Raw genomic sequence first — 23315 nt, forward strand, 5'->3', positions numbered from 1 at the left:
AGTAATTTTTGGCTAATGAAACTGAAGTTTGACTTAATTGGTGAATGATAAATACTTTTTGTCGAAATTCGGAAACCACGGCGACAGTAGCCTCCCGCCGCCAACAGTCGCCGGCCTGGTAACAGACTGTGCCGCACTACACGGCTGCTCGGCGGGCCGGCCGCCTCTGGACCAACACATCTATGAATGGTCGCCGCTCTGTGCTCAGGCCAAATCACCACAATGCGCTCTTTATTCCTGCAACAATGGCGGCCGCGACCCGGCACAATAGCTATGTCGCACACTGTCGCCCCACGCAGCTCTTATGGCAGCTCACCTCTGACGTCACAGCGTACGTCACACACCACCCACTGAGGGCTGCTGCCCCCCCCCCCAGCCCCCCCCCCCTGCTGCGCGCACTGGACCATTTATTTACACCCGGCCTTGTCACTATGACCCGCCGAACCATTTGTTTGTGGTCTGTGCCGCGCGTTGTATGCGGTGTATTGTTCCGCAATGTGTCGGCACTGCTATTGTGCGAGGATGCGTGCGGCTGCGATGATTATTCAACGGGGCTGTGATGTCGGATATTGTTGGGCAGTTTCCAGTGACGTCTGGCTTGAGTCACTTGTTGTGAACGTTTCACTACCTCCCGCATACAACTGCGGATGTGATCGCCCACAGCTGATTCCAGAAATACGAGGTCACACGCCAGTTATTCGTAGAAACACATCCAACTTCATTTCTTGCAACTGCTTCTGTTTATTTCTTCGCGTTCTCCCACTGTTTCCAGTCGTCTTGTTTCTCACCACCTATCCCCGAATTGGCCATCTCCCTCCCTCTCTTTTCTTCTGTCTTACGTATATCTCGTTTGTGTTCCAGGTATTCGGCAGGGCGGTGACGTGTGCACCGATTTCCTCCGGGTCTCCGAGGGCCGCCGGGTGCTGTCACTCGAGTGTGGAGCCCTCCAGGAGTCACGTGTGGTGACCTCCCGCGGCCCAGAGGTCACCGTCACTCTCTGGGGTCAGGGTCAGGCGCTGTTCCCCCACCGCGGGGCGCTAGTTGAGTTCACAGGTGAGGGCTGGATGGCGAATCTAGATCAGAAGTCGAGTGTTGACTTCTATTGAACTTTTCAGACGCTACCAATGATCAAATGCTAGCAATCAAATCTAAAGCTCACTTTGTAGCTATCTAACCATGATTTTATTTTGGTCTTGAATTTGTCTCTTTGTATCAGTTACTTATCATTGACCATAAATTCTCAACATCGATTTGCAACATGACGTGTGGTGTCATGCTCCTAAGGTGTTAAGTGTTTGACCTCTGCCAACCTATGCTGAACCCCTGCTGACCTTTGTTAACCTTTGCTGACCTCTGTTTGATCTCTGTCCCCAGCGGTGGGTTGCCCCACGCCGCCGCCACCTCGGGACGGCTACCTGGTGTTCCGGAACGAGACGCACGCCTTTTTCTCCTGCTGCGTCAACTTTGTGTTCGGCGACACGCTGGTCAAGGAGCGTCTGCTGCGCTGTGTCGACGGCCGAGGCTGGAGCGTGTCGCTGCCCAGACAGTGTATAGGTGAGGGGATTGGGTGTAGAGGAGTCAGGGAGGCTCCGAGGGCTACTAAGGGGTCAACGATAGCTATACGGTGTTCCAAAGGTCAGAAGGGACATCAAATGCCACTAGAGTGATCGATGGGTCACTAAGGGCCAGCAAAGATCACCGATATGCACCTGGGGTCAGTTGTAACCAGGGAGGGACGCTCAATTCGTTCAAACATTTGACTTGAATTTATATAAGAGGTCACCAAGACATATTGAGTTGTCACCTATCGCATGGTACGACTCAGCGTGGAGGAACATGTGGTGTGACCGTGCGCACCCACAGTTACCCTCGAGAGCAATGTGGTCAGTGGTTGATATCCGCGCCACTAGATGGCATTAGTAGTGCGCGCCTGAACGTAGGCTGTGCCGCCGAGCCTGCCCGAGCGCTGCATTCGCTGGGCGAAAAATGACCGACCAAAAAAGATCGTTTCCGGCGTCGAGAAATAATGCTACTGTACTGTGCTGTACAGTACTACTGTACTGTACAGCTGTTTTCGGTGTTCTCAGGATATCATCCGGCACCTGTGCTTATAAAGGTTTGGCTTCGGACCGCTTCTCGCCTTTTCAGTCCCGTTCGAAAGGGATGTTCCAAGCGATATGGGAGGCGGTCGAACCAGCCTCAGTGTCCGCTGTCCGCGTCTGTCAGCTTTCTGCTCACTGTCAATCTACCGGACAGAGCAGTGTTATTGCATGGGCACTGATTGCCTCTCGATTATTCAGGCTCCAGTCCCCGCAAGACTGATCGAAGTACCGCGGAAGGGGAAAACGGAACCAAACGTGTCATGTATTATACAGGGGTAATAACTGTGGTGTTCCGCTCCCCCTCCCCACGGGCGTGCAGTGCGCGTTGAGGGGGTGATATGGTAATGTACCGGCGAAAAATGCCGGCGACTGATGGCTGGGCCGGCGCCAGGCAGCTGTGGCGACCGTGTTTGCCACACTGGGCTAGGTAGGGTGAATAGTACGTGGCATATGAACTGTGTAGTAAACGTGGGCTATTAATCCACCCTATTGCAGAGATCGAGAATTAGTAGAGAGCTGTTGGCACAGTAAATGGGGGTTGTTGTATGTTTACCGATATTTGCTATGGAGTAAATCCACGCAGTGGGGTATATTATTGTGCTTCTTTCTTTGTGTGCGATACGTTATTCGGAGCCGAACACGCTCGATGCGTATGCAGATGATATTACTGCTTATTTTCTACCCTCCCCTCCTTTGCTCATTGTGCATTCAGCCACGTGCGGCGTGTCGCGCCCATAAACTTGCACTCCTTGTCCATATAACTCGCATTTCGCTGTTTAGTAGCTCCCTCCGCCATCTGCACATTACATCTGTTACAAACACATTTCCTAGTGTTGGCGATTAAACGCACCACTAAAAAATGCCAGCGTATACCGTGTGCAAAGAGGGTGTCCACTCCACGGCTTCAAATTTTGTCGCGGTATGATGCAACCGAACTATCAAAACACCACTGTCGCCCGACTGACATATGTAAATTATACCACCGCCTGCACCCTAATACTCCCCTCCCACTGACCCCCCTTCCCCACTCCTCCCCCCTCAGACGTGCGGCTACTGATGGAGTATGCCAACTCCACTGTGCGGCGCGAGCTGGAGCGGGAGCTGGTCACAGCACCACCGGCCGACACTCGGCCGGTTCATGTACGCACCGATAACCTGTTTGTAGGTGAGTCCGCAGGGAGAGAGTGGTATTTGTGGAGAGCGGTGTTTTTGGGCCAGTGCTGGGAGGGAGAGAGGTGTGATAATAGGGTTTATGGGTGGGTAAAAGGCTGTGTTTTAGTGCTAGTGGATGGACCGAGGTAGCGTTCACGTACCGTGTTTGGATGGGTGGTGGGACGGTGATGCTGTGTTTGTTAGTGTGCGTTTGTGGTTGGGTGATGAGCGAACTTTTGAATTGATAAGTGCTAGTCTACTAGGACGTTCAATAAATACGAGATAAATAATATCTTAAAAAATGATAGGTGTTATATCAGACAGCTGCAAGGAGTTCCACTGCGGTGTTGTGTTTTCACTTCATTTTGTAATAACCTCCGTCATTTCTTTTTTCAGATACTATTCTTCCAATATTAATCCTGGTCGGTTTGATGCTGGGAAACTGTGTCATTGTTGCGGTTATCCTCAAATATAGGAGGAGGTAAGTCATCAAAGTTGCTAAATCTCTTACCATCCACACACATTCATAATAAGCCAACGTCCTAATCGTTATTCAGAATACCTACTAGTTACGGAGCGAGCGAAGCGAGCGTAGTCTTTCCTTAGATTAACGGAAATTTCTGAGTATGAGCGGCCGGCCGGCCGGCCGGCCGGCCGGCCGTGGTCACGCTTTTGCGAGGCTTATATCTCAGCAACCACTTGACCGATTTACACGCGGTAATTTTTGTATGGTAGCTTCATTCCTTCTACCAAGTATTGGACTATTCCTGATGCATGTGGGTGACCCCTTATGCACGTGCCACGTGCAAAACGAAGAGGTGTCCGTTTTGTAATTGTTGCAATATCTCGGTAACTACTTGGCCGATTGCGCTGAAAGTTGGCATGTAGGTAGGCACCCACTAGGCACTGCATATCCATGTGCCAGAGTTGGAGTGCTGCTGCACGTGCGCACGTGCAGGGGTCGTTTCCAGATCTCGAGAACAGCTGGACCGATGGCGCTCAAATTTGGTACACGGTTAGGGACCAGTTAGTAGGGTGCCGTGCACAAGTCAGTTGGGACCCATTTTGCACGTGCGCACGTGCAGGGTGCCGTTCCCAGATCTCGAGAACGGCTGGGCCGATTGTGCTCAAATTTGGCACATCGCTAGAAACCGGTCAGTAGGGTGCCGTGCACAAGTCAGTTGGAGGTACCCCCTCGAAATTTCGCACGTGCAAGACTCACCCCCTCGCTCGCTCCGTTAGTCGCCCCAAAAGGCGCTATACTGGTATTTTATTCGGATTGGTGAAATACCGATTGATTTCGCATATTTAGTCGCATAACGTTTCCCGGTCGCCTCTTGTGAAATTCGATGACCTCAACGACCTCACTAGACATCTGATGACCTCAATGACCCTTGATGACCTGTTCTGCCGACAGGGACAGGGACAGGGCTCGGGAGGGGACCGGTGGCGGCGGCCGAGAGCTGGTGGACCTCAGTGACCCCGACCCGCGCACCGTGTAGCCTGCGGGGGTCACTGGAGGTCACCATGTCACCAGCCTGGCCTTTGGAGGTCACAAGATTGCCTGCAGGATCACCGAGGGACTACCAGGTCGCCGACTGGGCCGCCGAAGGTCATAAGGTCGCTGACCAAGTCACTGGAGGACAGCAGAGGTCACAAGACTGTCGCCAGCCACCGAGACTGCAGCGACACCAAGTCACACCTGGCCGAATGTTCCTAGACTGTTCGCCATTGATCATCTCCGCGGCGACCACTGAACTACAAAGGCTGTCTGCGGTGACCGGTGATCACCAATGATCACTGATCGCCAGCGATCACCTCGGTGGCGGGCTGCCGTTCCTCTCATTTACCGCTCCGACAGACTGGAGCCGTGTAGGTGGCGCTCGCGTCGACTCTGCCTCTTCGAAGGATCGGAAAGATTCCTATCACGGAGACCAGCCAGGTGGCCCCCGGCGCCACACGGGGCCGCTCCACTGCCATACCTAGCACCCCAGAGAACTCGCCAGTGAGAGCGTGAGCACGGGGAGGGAAACCAACGCGAATCGTTAGATGGGCCGCGATGCTTTAACAGTATTTTGCGTTACGTTAGTTTGATTCATGATTTTATCACATCACAGTTCAACGTTGACATTGTTTATTGAGTATACTTTATACACAATTATCAGTTTGAATGTATTTAAATGCGACGCGAATGTTGCTTTTGAAGTGAGTGAGGATTATGTTGCGAACACATGCCGATGTTAAATTATGTAGACTTCGTCGTGCTAGCTTTCTCAGTCATTTTCTTCTGGCGCCTGCGCGGCCGTTTTAGTTGTGTACTTTGCGTGTAGATGATGTCAGACAGATGCTGTGATTAGCCGAGGCCGCGATGATGTGTAGACAAGGGGATGTCAAGGTCCACAGCGGATGGAGGGAGAGTATTTTCCTGATCGCAGGTTGCCTTAGGACACGGCCGCCCCACTGCCAGCGCGCGGGCTGTGGAGGGCGAGACTCGGCCGGCGCCCCGGGCAGCACAATCTGACTGTAGTTGACGCGCCTCCCTTTCAGTGAAACTGCCAAATATCTGACTTCCAGACTGACAACCTTCCTCCGTATATCTCTGCATCAGGACGCCTGTTGTCGATCAAATATCAGTGCTACTCGTTTATTGATATCAGCTGCTGTTGGTCTACTCCTCTCCAGAATATCGACTGTATACTCGTCTTATCTCGCCCATTACATAGCCCGCTTTCCGGACTCAACATTACCGCGACTTTCAGTGTTAACCCAATGCGTCTCCCGATTGTCCGAAGTGCTTCACCAGTCGCGGATAGTACAAACACGGCACATCGCGGCGAACTCCGTCTATTGTGGATAGCAGCGACAAAGGACGCCGCCGAACGCAGCTCGCCTGCTGCACAGTGGCAGTTATAGCGAAAGTGAGTGAGTGCACTGTGCAGAGCCCTTCGTCGGCTCTGGTGTGTCCGTTTCGGCGCCCGACTCCTACACGCTGCTGTGAGCTGTCGCGGCGCCCGGCTCCTACCGCCGCAGAGGCGCTGTGTCAGCAGTGTCAGTGTGTGAGCGGTGTCGTGTCACAGTGTCACTCGGATGTGTCAGTGTCAGTGGGATTGTGTCTCGCCGTCGGCCGGATATTTTTGTATGCGAGCGGCCAGCGCCGGCGGCGGAGACGAGTGTGGAGGTAATACATGCACCTGTATGGAGAGTCGAGGTCCCTGTTGAGACAGCACTTCTCTCATAGTGGAAGCTACCCAGAGCAGCATGCGGCTGGTTAGTTAGACAAATTCAATTGCTTTAATTACCTCGATATGAGAAATGACAGTGATAAATGAAAGTGAAAAGATAAGTGAAAGGTGAATGGCAGGTGACTTTGTAGTCAGTCGGTACACAGGATGCTAACGTTTAGGATTGATTAGAAAGTTACGTTCCTCTTAAACACCTCGCTCTTTCTCTCACCACCACGTCCTCAGCAACACAGCCGTTAAAGCGATAGAAAAGGTTCTATTGGAATACAATGACTGTGTCGTGTCGATAAAATCTCACAAAGCCTGCTCAGGAGGACCGATTGCGATCTACGCGCTACAGCACCGATAAAAGTATGGCCTGCTAGCTGCCTCGAGAGCTCCAATCATCTTGATACAGAGCTGGGCAGACTAGAGAAAGGAGCGCTAGCTCGACATTGGAGGGGGAAGAGCATCCAGAGGGGGCTAGCGCAGAGGGGGGAACTGCCACGACCGCGAGAGTGCGAGATCATCATTAACAGGTGCGGCGGCAGGAAAACAGCGCGAACGGTACGAGCCGTGGAAATAAACGACACCGAATTGTGTGCGGGACGAAGTTCCGACGCGCGTGCGAGCCGACACCGCGGAGACGGCAGCCGATAAATCTTACGCTAAACCTTAGGCCAAACTCGCGGACAGGACCCCCGCCTTGATTACAATATTCCTAGCGCCGTCCGCACGGAATCATCTCACGTCGGCAGAACCTCGCGTCCATCTAAGATTACATCTGTGATTTGCACCACTGAAAGCGCCTCCGGCTGCGGGCCACCACCTCGCGTGTTGCGTCGGGACAGACGCCGCTCGAGACGCTCGATCGGTCCGGCGCCGGCTGGATACTCTGCGCGGAGAAGCTCGGGCTGCGGCCGGCGCGCGGGGGGACCGAGTAGCGGGGGGGGGGGGGCGGTGAGCGGCGGACGCTCAGCCGGCATCCGGCGGGCGTGCAGGGACGCCGGGCGGAGCCGTGCAGCTTACATCTAACGTCAGGCGCGCGGCGGGGCGGCAGCAGCGGCGGCGGGCGGCAATCTTACAGCGGGGTCGGGCCGGCGCGGCGCGCGCTCAGACCCCGGCTCTCTGGCCTCGCCGGAGCTCAGCCGGTGTTGGAGTGAGAGACAGCCACAGCGAGCCGTCTGAGTCGGAGCGGGGCGTGCGCCGTGCTGACCCGACCTGACCTCAGAGGGGGCGGCGCACGGACAGGGCGGCGCGACCACTACACGCTAGCACTGTACACTGATCGGGCAGCAGCGGCCGGCGGCGACGGACGGCGTGGCGTCTAAAGGTCCGTGTCGTACCAGGCGGCCATCTGAGGGAGGCACAGATTGAGTCAGAACGGAAAAGGTCATAGCTCACAGAGACTGAGGGGACTGCAGCACAGGGAGACATAAGCCCAGCGATCAGATACCACGATCAAGCCAACATCTACCAACTGCAACATAACAAAAACTCACATATGATTCGAGTAGGTACACTTAAAAACTCATCCTTACAGTAGGTACCTATGAATCCTAACTTATAGTCATCACAAAATAATAAAGATGAGGTGATATGGCGCAAATACGTACGCCTTTGGTCTGCATCACTGTGTGACGCCGAAAGCAGCTAGAAGACACGCTCGTTTACCCACTAGCACTTGCACATTCTAACATGGACAAAACATCGTTTCAGTTTTCCTTAAAGCGACCGATGGCTGCTTCCCGACAGCGAAAGGCAGCGCGTTAAAAGCAGACACAGCACGATATAAAAACCTTCTTTCGGATCCGGACTTCATCCAGGGAGTGCGAGGTCCGCACTATAACCGCTCCCTCCCACACGCTCGCCCGTCCAACCCTCACCCTCCAGTCCGTCACCACCCCCGTACCTGGTTGTTGTCGCGCGGCGGCTGCGGCGGCGGCAGGTCACCCATAGTGTCGAAGCCCATGTCGGGCGGCACAGAGCCCGGTCCGCCCACGTCCATCGGGTCGAGGGGACCGTAGTTGCTGGCCGGCCCGGCCGAGCCCAGCTCCAGGCCCTCCATAGACGCCACCGGCACCGGGTCGTAGCCTGGGGAAGGAGGGGTGCGTCAGTGGGAGTTCGCGCGGGGGTGGCAGTGGTCATTGGTATATTATCACTGTCCCATGATCCCTGATCCATCTACAACACTCACACCGACACAGTTCGATAGAGTTCCTAGCCTACCCCTCCCTGAAACTTACGCGCCATTTGTTGAATTCGTAAGCCTACCCCGAACCGTTAAGTCCCAAAAGGGGCCCGCCCCTAATCATAATCACCCTGTCCGTAGGGCTCCTAACTCCCCCTCTCACGACGAAGCCTGTCCACTGAATCCCCTAACTAGCCTGTCTCTCACTCCTTACCCTGTCCGTAGGGTCCGTAATGCCCTAATTCACTCCTTACCCTGTCCGTAGGGCCCGTGTCCGGAGCGGATGCTCGGTGTCCCCGGTCCGTACAGGCCGTCGTAGCCCTGGTCCTGGGCCAGCATCTCCTGCAGGTCGGGCGGCATGCTCATGTCGCCGCCGTTCCACATGCCGCCCTCGTCGCGGCTCAGGGAGTTGGTCAGCTCCATGGACAGGCGCTTCTTGTAGTCGTGCGGCTTGTCCTCAGACATGCGGAACAGCACCGCAGCAGCGTACGTCGCTGGAGGGAGATGGGAGACTCGGTTAGGGCATACGGCAACAGAGAACGAAACGACCGACACATCGGGACAGGGGTGTTAGGTTAGAGAGCCCAGCGGAGACTGAAGAGCTACCATTGTGGGGTTATCAGCAAGATCAGCAACAGCCGCCAAAACACTGAAACGGTTTGCACACCAACTAACCAGTATATTACTTCAAAAAACAGGGATGAAACCGACGCCCCACGGAAACCTTAACCCGCGCCCCAGTGGCGGTCTCGGCCAACTTCGCCCTAGTGAGGGGGGGCATATGTTACCACCCACCTTTAACTCAAAAACTAAGAGGGCTAGAAAGACGCGGTAAAAAGTAGTCGATAGCTCTCAATGCGTACGTTTGAAAGTATTTCGGTCATTTTTCACCTTAGAGCAATATTGGGGTCACCAGAGGTCATCAAAGGTCAAAATTTGCCAATTGTCATGATATTTTTCAGAAAACATGCCGCTATCTCAGGAACTATGGTAGCTAGGAAAACGCATGGAACAGCAATCGGTAGCTTTTGAACTCTTCTTTTGAAAAAGTCATTATCAATATTGACCTCAGGTCAACGGTTTAGCCTCCAGAGGGCAAAAACTCCAAAAATAGCCGTTTTTACGAAGTGTTTTTCGACAATAACTTTCGACTACAAAAAGCCACGACATTTCTATTGCCAGAATCGTGTTTCCCTCGCCGAGACGCGTCGAATGAACTATAATTTGACCTTGAAAGGTCAACTTGAAAATTTGACCTCAGGTCAAGGTCATGACCTGACCGGAAAAGGTCATGTTGCATATCAGTCGATGCGTCTCAACAAGACAAACACAATGAAACCATCCCCAGCGTTCTACCTCTTTCCAATCGCGAGTTATTGGCAAAAAAACTGTAGCCTCAAATGACCTCGGATGACCTTTCTAGAGGCTATCAGCAAAAATGACCCCTTGGTCGTCACGAGTGGACTAAATCATTGTGATTCTGAAATATTTGGACTGTTCCTATGCGTACACACGGATCTAGAGGCATTTTCATTTTTCTCCATTGACTTGTAATGGAAATGTCACGCCACTGACCTGACCTTAGGTCACGGATATAAAAAATCCGAGATATACAAATTGTAGGCGCCCATAACAGCATGCAATCCACCAAGTTTAAAACCTTTCTGACAAACATTGCAGGCTGGACATGATTGCAAACTTTTTTAGGCTTGGTCAGTTAACTTGACCTGGTGACCTGACCTGACATGACCTGGGGTCAAAAATTTCACACATTGTCCAAAATTGATGTACCAAAAGCTACCCCAAGCGGCGCGGCGCGGTTTTTTATTCACACGCAAAAAACGCGACAAGGTGGTAACATATGCCCCCCCCCCCACTGGGGCGAAGGTTAATCAAGGCTTAAACTCAACCGCCCCCTACATCAATCGCTCTCCCCCTATGCCACCTTGCGTGCGTTAGCCTCCCAGCACCTGCGATCTCTCCCTTGACCCTTTCTCCGCGATACGTACCGACTCCCTCGTTACGCGAGTGCAGCAGATCGGTCAGCGGCGGCGTGGCGCCCTCGCGTTCGATCATCTCGGCCCCCTCCTTGTCGGCGGCCAGCTCACACAGCACGCCGGCGGCCACGCGCTGGATGTTGTCGAACTCGTTGAACAGCAGCTGTGGGGAGGTAGAGGTCAGGTCAGGTCAGGTCAATGGATCTTGCGCAGGCCATCAAACTGCGACCGTTGGACGAAAGGACGGTACGATACGATACGACGTCAGGTCAGGCATTTTGTTGATGAGTTCCGCCAAGAGTGACACAGAAGGCCGCGATGGACAATTACAATGCCGAATTCTGCCATTTTTACGCGCCAATAGTCAGAAACATATGCCAACCTAAATGCCTAGCCGCATCTAGCTACTGCAGCCTCGGCCACCACCACACCCAGCCCTCCTCCTTCCCTCAACACTCGCTCTCACCTGGACAAAGATGGGGATGACCGACTGAGCGCGCAGCTCGGCGCGGTTGTTGGCCTCGCGCGCCAGGATGTGCAGCGCGCCCACCGTGCCCTCCACGATCTCCTCCATGCGCACGCCGTCGACAAACGCGCCGGTCGAGTTGCTGCCGCCGGTGGCGACCGACGTGCGGCGCTGCGAGTCCTCGAAGGCGCGCACCAGTAGCTGCACCAGCCGGCCGATGGTGCCCTGGTCCCGCAGAGGGCCGTGGTTGGCCGGGCTCAGTGCCAGGTTACGCACCAGTCCTGTGAGGAGGAGGAGGGAGGGCGGTCAGAGTAGAGTAAGGTGGTTCAGGACAGGGTATGGCGCATCTGAATATACCAACCACCCATATTCATTCGCAGCCCTAGTCTCCTCTCACACAAGTACATCCTTCATCACATCAGATTATCATTTTTTCCTTTTCCCTTCCCTCGCTCCCTCCCTCCGAGCTACTCTTGCTCTGCTGTCGTGCTATTCTGCTCTGCTCTGTCCTACTCTACTCCGATCTGATCTTCTATGTTCTACTCTGTTCTGCTATCAGTTCCTACCCCTCCCAGTCTCAGGCCTCCCCCTGACATACCGACGACGGCCTTGACGAGCGGCCAGCGGCTGGGCGGGTGCAGCAGTTTGCAGATGACCGGTAGACCGTTATTGAGCCGCACGGCGTTCTGGGCCATGTCGGCCTCCGGATGACGCGAGGTCAGGTGGCGCAGGGCGCACACGGCCGGCTCCGTGATCTCCTCACGGTCACGGGCGTTGAAGATGGTGTTGATGAGGGCGTCAATGCAGCCGACCTGGCAGGCAACCACCTGGAGACGGAGGATCGGGTTCAGTTGGGGAAGAGAAGACTACGGGGAAATCTAATAGCAGTATCGTGGGCCACCTTTAGGTTTTACACTACCATGATAGTACGTTGAACACAAATCTTGTTACAGAGAATTATACAAAAAAAACTGAAAATTCAAATCTTAAATCATCAGTAATGTACCCCAAAACAAACATAAGCTAGCCCGTATTTTACAGACACGCCGAACAGGCCGCGCGGCCACGGACCTTGTTCCTCTGGTTGTTGCAGGTGAGGTTGCTCAGGATGCCGGCAGCGCAGGTCACCACGTTCACATCAGCAGCGCCGAGCAGGGCCACCAGAGAGTTGATCATGCCCTCCGAGACCATCCTGTGGACGAGACACAGAGGACAAGTCAGTGCCAGAACAGGGAGTTCGTGGCCTGAACTCGATGGTGATTTATCCAGATTAAAGACAAATTAAAGATATCTTGCCACCTAGTTCAATACTCCACAGCAAAGCCGTACGAGACGCTCGGGGCTATAAGTGAGTCATGATATGTTGAGCAAAATGCGTGGTATTAGTGACAGCTTCTGAATATCTATTTAAGTCAGCTCCGGATACGCTGCATCTCGACATGCTGCCTTTCTCTAAATGTATCTAAATCGAGCTTTCCCTTTCAGGCACAGTTTAATCTCCAGTTTAACTGAATTATATATTTACCTTCATATAAGGTGAATTAGCTGTGCCTAGCCAGCAAAAGATCCCCATTTCCAATTTCCGTTGAGGACAAAACATCCTATACTAGTGCCGCCTTGCACTAGATCAATGCAGCAAGGCACAGTAACGAAGGCAGAACCGAAAGATGGCCGGCTAGCAGGATCTGAGGCCGATTCACAGTGACAAATAAAGTGGCTCAAAGGGACAGCGACGCCTGGTCTCCCAGCTCCGGGAGACGCTCAGTGGCTATAAGTGAGCCGGAAATTTAGTGCGACAGGCGCCGCCAATCAAACCGGCGCGCCGTACAGGCTTGAGTCGACTGGCGACGACACTTATTGGATTCTTCGCGTCAAAAACGATGGCGCCCGCCAACTAACGACGATTAATGTGCACTGACGAAGCCTCGCTGCCCTTCAGCAGATGTTTCAGCTTCTTCTCAAACAACGCCAGCTCTCCATCGACAGAAGAAGCTCCTTCCGTCCCCGGAACTCATTCCTAGTTCGGTGTGAACCCCACCGCTACCCCTCCCTTCTCTGCTAGTCTTCCTCTAACCTGACCACTAAGGGACCGATCACCTCTCCGTGTATTTCCACTACTCCCTATCCCCGCTCACCACGAGCGATTCTCTCCTCTTCTTGCCATCCTTCCGTCTCTCAGTCCCCTACCATCCCTCTTTCCTCTCCCTGCTATCCCTCCACTCTCTTGTCCCTCCTTCTCCTCTCCTCTTCCTGGCCGCTGCTGTGCCACTGAAGTACCGATCCCTCCCCTCTACTCACCACTTTGGTGGCGGCGTCGGAGAGGTTCCTCAGTGTCCAGAGACAGTTCTGCACCAGCCGCTGCGACTGGTGTCCCAGGTGCATGGCCAGCGCCTGCACACCACCGGCGTCCACCACGGCCGGCTTGTTGGACGAGCACACCGACAGCACCTGGTGGGAGGAGTCAGAGGTCACGGTCAGTGGGTCACAGGTTACAGGCAGCACCTTGTGGTGGATCAGGATCACAGATCACAGGTCACAGAGGGCCACTCACAGGTCACAGGTTACAGAGGAATCACAGGTTATATTGACAACACCCTGATAAATAACGCTACAGGTCACGATGGGATTTGCAGGTCATAGAAGAAGACCCGATGATATTTCGTCTCATCCCCCCCCCCCCCCATCTCCCATCCGCCCGTATCTTCCTACCGCCCACCTTCAGGACGCGGGAGGTGGTCCAGAGCAGCTTCTCGTACGTGTAGCTCCTCATGATCCGCACCAGCTCCACGGGACCCTGCGACGCCAGGATGATGAGCTTGCTCTCCTGGTTGCCGTAGGCCAGGATCTGCAGGCAGTCGGTGACGATGGCCAGGAACTTGACGTTGTTGCGCTGCAGCAGGGCGACCATCTTCTGGAGTCCACCGGCCAGCCGGACGGCCGTCTTGGAGCCCTCCTGGTGCAGCAGCAGGTTGTGCAGCGTCGTGATGGCGTAAAACAGCACAGACTCGACCGGCGAGCTGCGGACGGACGGGGCGGGTTGACGGTTTAGTACAGCGTGTCCGTGGTCTGGGGAGACTAGGGGGCGACGGTGAACGGTGAAACAATATACCGAAACAGACAAGACTATGTAAATACGGGGCACATGGTAGGATTCAAACGTGAGATAACAATCGAGTCTGAACGACACGTGAAGCACTCGTCCCAGCTACGTATCCATACGACCAAGGGCCATACATTGGACCCACCTGAGCAGCTTGACGAGAGCCGGGATGCCGCCCGACTTGAAGATGGACAGCAGTCCCTGGCGGTGGTGCGAGAGGTTGTGCAGCGCGCCCACGGCCACGCGCGTCGTCTCCAGGTCGTTACTGTTGGACAGGGTGCGCACCAGGGCGGCCACCATCTGGGAGCGGCCGGGGGCGCTCGGTTAGAGAAGTACAGAGGAGTGTACACAGCCAGCCGTCGAGAACTCATCAGGGGTTAGTAGCCAGGGAGGGGGTGATGGTTTCATCCAAACGTCTTGTCATCAGAACTCCCCACAACCCACACATACGCAGACTGTTATACATTCTGACCAGCCAGTCTCCATAGAATTCCAGCGGCAGTGAGGACGATCAATACATCACCAGGGTTACCCATAGTTGTGTGAATTTATGGAGACATTGACGCAAAAACGCCAAACTATTCTAGGAATCATCGTACACATAATAATGTTGAATTTTGCCAGAAGCTTGTGTGCGATTAAATTATGCCAGAACTGAAGCCTCATTACATTCTACATAGCTCACGTTCCGGACTGGTAACATACCAAGTCCTACAGCCAGTTATCAAACAAATTACCATCCATTTTTAACAGCTTGAAGGGGCGCTTCCTCAACATACACGATCAAACAGCAGTTTTATACGCCTGCACACGGCACAGCCGCGGCGTTCGCCGGCCGGGGTTCCCCAACCGGCACTAATAATTTCTGCGGACTCCGGACCATTGCTCATACAGATCGGATCCCAGCAGGCAGCAGCAGACAGCCGTCAGACACACAGCCGGTCGCAGCTGCTCAGCGCTGACATCCAACGGACCATGTGCGGCGATTTCATGCCCAGTGCAACATATAAAAAGGAAACATTAACGGTGTACAGATTATAGGAAGCTTGGCACAGTCATGAGACATGCGAACATCGGATGCTTAATTATAGTTACTGTGTGGGATTGGCACCCAAGTGGGCGCCCAGAAAGCCGAAACAATAGCATTACTTAATATGTGTAGCGTCAAATTATTTCAGTGCATGAGCTACGCTTTTGTTCCAGTATCAACAGCTCGAGCTTCAGCATTGCCCGAATTCAGAGCGAACACAGTATAATTAAATAAAATCGTCATGCCACATTTTCCAGTAATCCTGAGTGAGACATAAAGGTCACTGAGAGCAGTTGTGCCGACGGTAACAAAAGAAACTGCTCCAGCTCAGAGTTCAATTACGCAGCATTCAGCAGCATGCCAAAATAATATTCTCTGGCAGCCGACATACAATGCCTCCATTACAAAATGTGCCCTCTAGGCATTCAGCTGGGGACCTTTACAGTAACTGCTGACATAAATAACATGCATAAGCCGGCGACTGAGCGTCATAACAATTAAATATGAAACAATACCTGATTGAAGCCCTGGAATATAGTTTCGTTGGTTAGAATGCGGACAGGCGAGAATGACGTAGAAAACGGGAATGTTAGAAGAGGAAGTCAATGTTAAGTAGGTCCATGCCTAGAAACTTGTGAGAATAACTGATTTTGCATGGTCATAACGTCGCATATAATTAATAGCATAACTACAACCCCAATCACAAAACGTCAAACGATATCGACAAAGACGGGGTAAGACACTTCACTTAGTCTTATCACAGACATAAGCTATCCAACTTCTAATAATGTGTGAATTCACCCATAAAACTCGCTTACACAAAATTCGAGCCATTGTTCAAGCTATCCGCCTTCCACCTTCCTTGAGTTCGCATTCCGCTACGTTTATCGCAGAGACACGGCTCCCACCTCCCATCCCCTTCCGTCTTACATACAACACAGCCATCCAGTCCGTGGATGACGTCATTCCCCAAATGACATCACTCCGCAGTGACGTTACGTCACCTCATCACTAACCTGTGGCGAGTTCATGATGGCGTGTCGGCTGGCCTCCTTCTTGCTCAGCTGGTGCACCATCATGGCCGCCTGACTGACCACTACCTGGTCCTCGTCGTTGAGCAGTTTGATCAGCTCCGGGATGGCGCGCGTGGCCAGGTCGGCGTCATCCTGGGCGAGCAGGGTCACCGGGTCAGTACTCAGTGGGGTCACAGAGTAAACGGCTCCAAAACTGCACGACGTTTGCTCTCAAGAACACCGAAATACATAGAGAAGATATGCACCCTAGGCGACGTAACTATTGTGCAGGATTAAAAATAAATATGTCTACGAGCGCTTTTGTATAATTTCATATAAGCTTCTCGATATTGCATGTGGAAGAAAGCTACGTAGCGAAGAAAACGAGCCTACGGGAAATAATTCAGTAACTCTGCTCCGGCCTTTGATGGTTGCCGCTAACCGCCAACACCGTGCAAGTTTATCGGTTGTCAACAGACGAGTGCATGAGATCAAAGCGCCGATTAGCGTTAAGGAAGCTTTTCAGATGCCGGTTGCTCGGTATACATGACACTTATGATTGCGATTGGAATCCTTTGAGACTTCATTCTGGATACGGGTTCCTATTCCGAGGAGAAGCCTAGCGTCCTTGCTGGTCATAGATAGAGACCGCCCGCATTCGACCGCGTTATCAGAGCACCGTCACGCACGGTGACACGTTCTCCTAACAGCGCGCTATGAATCACCCCTCAATCACCCTCCTCCGCCCCACCCTCCGGCCGTTTGTCCGAGTCGAGCTGGCCGGTGTCAGTCACCAGGCCTGCAACGTTGCCAAAAACTCAGCACGGAAAGTGGACGTCCGAGCGAATTCCAACCGGCCGGCCGGCCGGCCCGACGGACGGACGGACGGCTAATCCTGCCTCGGCGCGTCCTTGGCTCCACTTCTGAGGGAGTCGCCGACGCTCGTGCGTCAGTCGCCGGGTGCGCGGTGCAGGAAATTCCGGTACGAACCGGTGCTGTGTCACGGAGTGGCCGTGGCTGTGATAGGGTTAGTGAAGCGGTGTCATGGATAGCCGCTGCTAACTGGGCACGAATTGCAGTGTACGGCAGTGGAAGTGTATGTGGGTACTTGGGGGATTTTTCGATATTTCGATATTCGATATTTGATTTGTTCGGCTCACTACTTTGCAAAAGGTTGATAAACTTGGCAACTACTTTGATGGGATTAGTCTGCTCAACATAACTACTTATATCTAAATAACACTCACTAAAAATATGAGTGAAATAGTACGAAATGTCAGCATCACCGTCCTGATATTCTGCAAACTTTACAAACATCTTTTGCTCGCAGCCCTTTCTTTTCAATGAGCAAGCCTACTCGAGGTTGTCGGAAATCATTTTCATCCCAAAGGAATTTAAGTTCGCAAGAAAAGCAACTTTACGATTGCTCCACAAACTAAGTCAGAGTCGGCATCATTAGTGAACAATGTAGGAGCGACGAAAACAACGTCCGATAATGATCTCAAATGGAAATCCTGAGAACTAATTAAACGAGGATAATCCAATCGCGAGGACACGATTACCAGTCCCAGCCGCGGGATACGATGACTGAGGATTCCAACGTCTAGTGATTAGTGGCCTAGCTGATTGATAAAGCATCGTACCCACGTCCCATTCGGCATCTCCTGCCTGGGAACATATTCTTCAGCCAGACAGCCTCTACCACGTACGGACAGTAGCATTATGTTCGTATTCGCCGCATTGCGTGCCGCTGAATGCCGTCTTTTCTAAGACGTCTTTTATCTAAACACCTCAGAGCTGATGTCAGCCACCTTCCCGGCAATAACAAGTGCGCCCGTTCCCGTCTCAGCACCTGGTAGTTGATGAGGTTGACCACGGCGTGGCGCAGCATTTGGCTGGGCTCGGCCAGCCGCTGCACGGCCGTCGGCTGGCCGCGCTCCATCTGCGTGCTGGGGATCTCCAGACCCTCGTCCAGCGTCTCCGGGAACATCGCGGCGCGCACCCGCTGAGAGCGCGTCTGGCTCAGAGTCTGGTTCATGTCTGCGGACGATAGATGCCAAGGGATAAAGAAGATACATTAGTCAATATATATTGCCTGTTGTTGGTGGAACCTTTAGACAAAGTGATAATAATGTGAATGTCCTCATGAAATCCCCTTCTGAACAAAGCCTCATCAATCCTCTTCGCCTTCCTTTAATCTCTCCCCGCCCCACACTCGTGTCCAAACGTCAAAACTAGTGCGTCGAACTTCAAAGCTCTCCTACCTCCATCCCTCCCTGCCCACCCTTCCTCGAACAGCCCCACGTCGTTCACGCGTGCAAGTCCGACTTCAAAGCCCTCCCACCCCTACCCCTCCCCGTCCGCGAGCCCGCACTCACCATCGACCTGGCCCTGACTGTATCCGGCGTAGTTTGGGTCGAACATCATGTCGGCAGTCTCCATGTCGTCCTCTTTGCCGGTCAGCGACGGCGCCTGGGTGGTGGCGCCGGAGTTGATGCCGGAGTCGCCGCCGCCCAGGTAGTTGGCCTGCTGCCACATCTTGACGTGCTCATTGCCGCTGGTGTCGGGTGCCGCCGGGTACCCAGACGACTGGCGCCCTGGGGAAGGGGTTAAACAGTGGTGGTGAGGAGCATGCTCTGGACTTCAGCGAGGAACTTGGCTCGTGGGTTGTGTTCATGATGTCATGGATAATCTTGAGGGACTAGGGAGGGACACAAAGGATGCACCTACATCCAGTAGTCATCACCTCAGAGTTCTGTTGGCAGCAAAGATGTTGCCAAAGGCCTCCTGATGCCTCAAAGGTCAGATCCTAGTCAGCTGTGAATTACACTACTTGATAGCATATACATCAACATCACAATATTTAATATGTTCTACACAATGAAAGGGCATAAAAAACCGTTTATTTAAAACCAAAATGTAGTGCAGAATGTTGTATAATAGGAAAAGAATGCACAACTAAAGAATGGTGTATATGTGTGAAAGAAAATGTGTCTACTGCTCCAGTAGAACCTGAATCGTACCTGGCCGGGCCTGCTGCTGCATGTAGCTCATGGTGCCCGCACTATGATGGTGTTGGGAGTCTCAGGTTCCTGTTAACAGATGCAAAACAGTCACATCAAAAGTTCAGTTGTCGTTTACCCTGGTCAAAGCTCGGTTCATTTTCCACTATTTCATTCACTTTTCTTCATATCAAATACAAGCAATTATGAGAAGCCAGGCTATACATGTTTGCGGTCCTCACTTCTGAAAGGATATAGGTACCTACCTACTGCAGGTATTTGAGAAAAAATCAGCACATTTAGCTCCAACTCCAAGGTTTTCTTATTTCTGATACCAGTGGATCATGAAAAAATGGCAAATGATCTGAAATCCCTTACTCATAAGTCATAAAATTATCTAGTAAGAAAAGATGATTTTTGCACAATTTTATAGTCTTTCAACTCCTGGCCTTTAGTTTACCAAATATTTGATCTATCTCTAGCAGTGAGGCACCCATGCCACTGTTTTACATGACTGGCACTGCGGTAAAGCCCAACTACACTGCATTTTATACTTCATATCCATAGTGAATTCTGAACAGCTGACTGCTGAACAGCCTCACATCAACAATATGTGTCTAAATTGTTATAATTTGCACCTTGTACATAGAAAAGCGTGCTAACAAAATATCAAATGCTGAAAAAGGACATTAAAACTTTTCATTATGACCACTATAAAATCAATAACAGATCATATGGCCTCCTTGCCTACAATAGTTTGGTAGTAAAAAAATAGCCTAACCTAGCCTAACCTACAACCCATAACCTACGTCCTACAACCTACAAACCTACAACCTATATCTCCAGGCATAGCACCTCTCCTTGGTTACAAAAATGAAAGTGTAACACCTGTTTTATGACTAGATACCAAAAGTCTTAGGTCACTGAAAAAACATTTGGTATTTTAAACTCTTACCTAATTCAAAAAGAATGAAAATTATTAATATCTGTCTGAACTTTATTCAATTTCTGGTCATGTTCTAGTGAGGTAGATAAGATTACTTGCGGCCCAATAACACAGCACCTGCCGCCTGCCACCTACCAACTCTCTAACATCAACACAGGCATTATTTTTAGGTGTATTTATCAGTAAATGTCAGACTTAGTTGCTGTTCACCATTCACTAAACGAGATTGTATTGCAACTGAACAGGGGCTCCGCCACAGGGGGGTACGCGGGGGTCCGGACCCCCTCAATAATTTACCTGGGGGGTACAGTACCCCCCAATATTTCGAATACCTTTAAGCTTTTTTTGCGTAAGAAGGACTAAATCATTCACAGAATGTGTTGAATCATTTAGAATGTGTTGACGGTCGCAAAGCTGAGATATTTAAGATCTAGAAATGTAAGGAACTAGGGAACCCTTAACATGTTGTGATAGACGAAGTGCTCAACACTCGCCGACCTATATGAAGGTACGGGAGTGTCATCATTCTACCATTTTGTTATTACTATAAATGCGTTTAAGATTGATAGGATTAGCGATGCATGCTAGAATTCGGCTATAATTTCGTGAGAGGGGTCCAGCTTGCAGGACACCTCCTAGACACAATATCCGCCCCAAAAGAGCTTCAAATCGAACTGAGAATCCTCTTTCCGTGTGAGGTCACCCGATAGTGTTGGGGTCGGGGGGTCCAAGCCGGTCTTTCGAGCCCGATACTAGTCTAAGCAGCCTCTCACTGTTCTGAGGTAATCTGCAATAATCTGTACAGGGCTCTGAATGCAGGTTGGTAGAGATAGGATAGGACATCTACATATTCTACAAGTCACAACTCTTGCAGGATCCCCATAACCTGACCTTTGATTCAAGTGCAGCATTTTGATATTCATTTTCAGGTCAAGCTAGGTCACACTCTGATCACAGAGACTGAATGTCAGTCTCTAAGGATCCCTTACTGCTACATATATGAGGGCAGGGCCTTCAAATCCCTACGACTCCTTAAGCCCTGCACTTTCCTTTCTACGGTCTTGGAGGACCCGACACTGGATTAAGAGCCTACCTACATAGATGTCTGAGCGCCAAGGTCCCTGAATTCCCAAGCCCATACCAGTCACTGAGGGCCTAATGCGCTGTCTGATGGCTAACACCGCCCTTGGAGCGCGCAACAGCGGCCTCCATTCCTCAAGAACGTTGATTTGAGAGGCCGCTTTGTTGGTGTCAATGGGCTCCACTTCTCGGTTTTTGATTCCTCGTGCAAATTGAACCTTGGTTTTAACTGAAGAAACTGTTGAGTCAGAACTGCATCAGCATGTCAGCCCAACAGGTAACAGATCAAGTTGGTTCCTGTTAACATTATAGTTTGAGCCTTCAAGAACAAAGTTTTCAGTTCCCTAAAGGAAATGGTTCACTAAACTTTTAACATGGGGTTTTGAACTGGAATAGCAATTTTGTAGCTTGGGCTGAGACCAGCACAAATCAGAAGCTTTTACAGCCCAACAATCACCCTAGACGAAGATATTCCATTGCTCGTTATGATAAGAGTGCCTTAGCCCTTGCAGAGGAATCAGAATGCATGTCTTGCTGAAGAATGCAGCCACGTAGTCGTCAGCCAATCATCATGCTGCTTACAGCCAATGGGTTTGTAGTTGTAGTTGTACTATGCAATATGATTGGTCAATGCGTAATTTAAACAATACTTTACATAGAATACAGACACAGTTCTTCCTATATCAAAATATAGAGAATATTTTTTTAAGTTTTAATATTCTTAGCTGATCATTTGAGCATAAAAAAAAAAATCATAAATCTATTGCTAAAAACGAATTTCGGGAAAATGAACTATTCCCTTTAACGTAAAATCAACAGGTTTCAAGAAAATAAAACCAAGTGTCCTTGACTAGCTTAAAATTCACGATAAAATTAGCAGCTCAAAGCAAACATGAATAGCTTAAGTTAAACTTGATTTCAATTCAGATTTCTTACTGGAAGAGGCGTCACAGTCAGGCGAGGATTTGGATTGGGATTTTCGTGAGAACCGATCATCCCTCTCCAAACAAAGGAATACGAATAATATGACAATACGTATAAGAGCATAATATACCAAGTATAACATACCTTCTTATTCAAACCCAGCGGCCGGCACACCCTGTCCACCTTTGTCTAATCGAATGCAGAAGTTCACCGTTTGTCGAATAAGGAAAATGGCGTCGTTATCTTTAGACTTTTTATGACGCATCTGAGTCAAAAGCCTGCGCACACATTTAAAAACATGGCTAGTAAATAAAAGTTTTTCCTCGGCCCATTTCAAAATCATTTTTACAAATAATACAATTAGAAGCAACTCATACTTTAAAAAAATATCGGCTCAAAATGTATAACCATAATGCAAGAAACATTTATAAATGCTATTTGGCGTGCGGACAAGCTTGGAAAGAGCAAAAGGCGAGTCGGCGCAGCCGTGCTGCAACCAGTAGCGGCGCCGGCGGAGCACGGCGGGGCACTGCCGACTTTTGGTCCCATTCTTTCCATGCAACGTCCATAGCCCATAGGGCTAATGTTAAAATGCCAAAACCAAAGGGGGGCACGGTGCCCCGGTGCCCTTCCCGTTCCGCCGCCAATGGCCGCGCAACGCAATACCGGAGGCGGAACTACGTTTATTCCTAGCTGTATCCTTTCGGTTTTCCTAAATCTTTCCTATTACAATGCACAGCGTGTTTGAGTCGAGGATCAGGATTCAGGATGGCACCAGTGTCTCAAAGAAGGAATCGATGACAAATGAATCATGAACCGAATGTCATGCAGTACTGACCAGGGCTGCGGAGTCAATGGATTTTAAAGTGACTCCGACACCGACTCCGACTTCAAAAATCGATTCCGACTCCGACTCCAACTCCGACTCCGACTCCGGACGATTTTATTACAATCCATATTAGGTGTGGTATTGAAGTTCATAATGGAGTTTTTTTCTTGCCTGAAACAATCCCTTGTGCGTTCCAAGGCTTTGCGTGACAAATATGTATTACAAAATAACATGCATTATTAAAAAGCAGGTTCTGGGGTAT

General features: G+C 51.2%; 2 protein-coding genes across 3 annotated transcripts in view; one reads left to right on the plus strand and one right to left on the minus strand.

The window, feature by feature from the left end:
• The window catches only part of LOC122388114, a 63256-nt gene extending 56800 nt beyond the window's left edge, over positions 1-6456 (plus strand). For both annotated transcript variants that reach the window (XM_043378915.1, XM_043378914.1), the window contains exons 5-9: positions 862-1053; positions 1375-1554; positions 3145-3267; positions 3651-3735; positions 4672-6456. In XM_043378915.1, coding sequence (XP_043234850.1) covers positions 862-1053; positions 1375-1554; positions 3145-3267; positions 3651-3735; positions 4672-4756 — 665 coding nt within the window. In that variant the 3' untranslated portion in view covers positions 4757-6456. The remainder of the gene's footprint in view (positions 1-861; positions 1054-1374; positions 1555-3144; positions 3268-3650; positions 3736-4671) is intronic.
• A 276-nt stretch (positions 6457-6732) lies between these two features.
• LOC122388113 (armadillo segment polarity protein-like) lies at positions 6733-22486 on the minus strand. The gene is given in 16 exon segments (XM_043378913.1): positions 6733-7832; positions 8388-8569; positions 8921-9160; positions 10676-10826; positions 11130-11410; positions 11728-11956; positions 12201-12311; positions 12313-12321; positions 13428-13577; positions 13846-14146; positions 14375-14529; positions 16276-16425; positions 18125-18312; positions 18651-18869; positions 19296-19364; positions 22369-22486. Coding segments are annotated over 15 exon segments (2427 nt in total). The 5' UTR covers positions 19327-19364; positions 22369-22486; the 3' UTR covers positions 6733-7802.
• Positions 22487-23315: the final 829 nt, after the last annotated feature.

The sequence above is a fragment of the Amphibalanus amphitrite genome, unplaced genomic scaffold (genome assembly GCF_019059575.1).
Source record: "Amphibalanus amphitrite isolate SeventyFive unplaced genomic scaffold, NRLGWU_Aamphi_draft 000308F_arrow, whole genome shotgun sequence".
In the NCBI taxonomy this organism is placed as follows: Eukaryota; Metazoa; Arthropoda; class Thecostraca; order Balanomorpha; family Balanidae; genus Amphibalanus; species Amphibalanus amphitrite.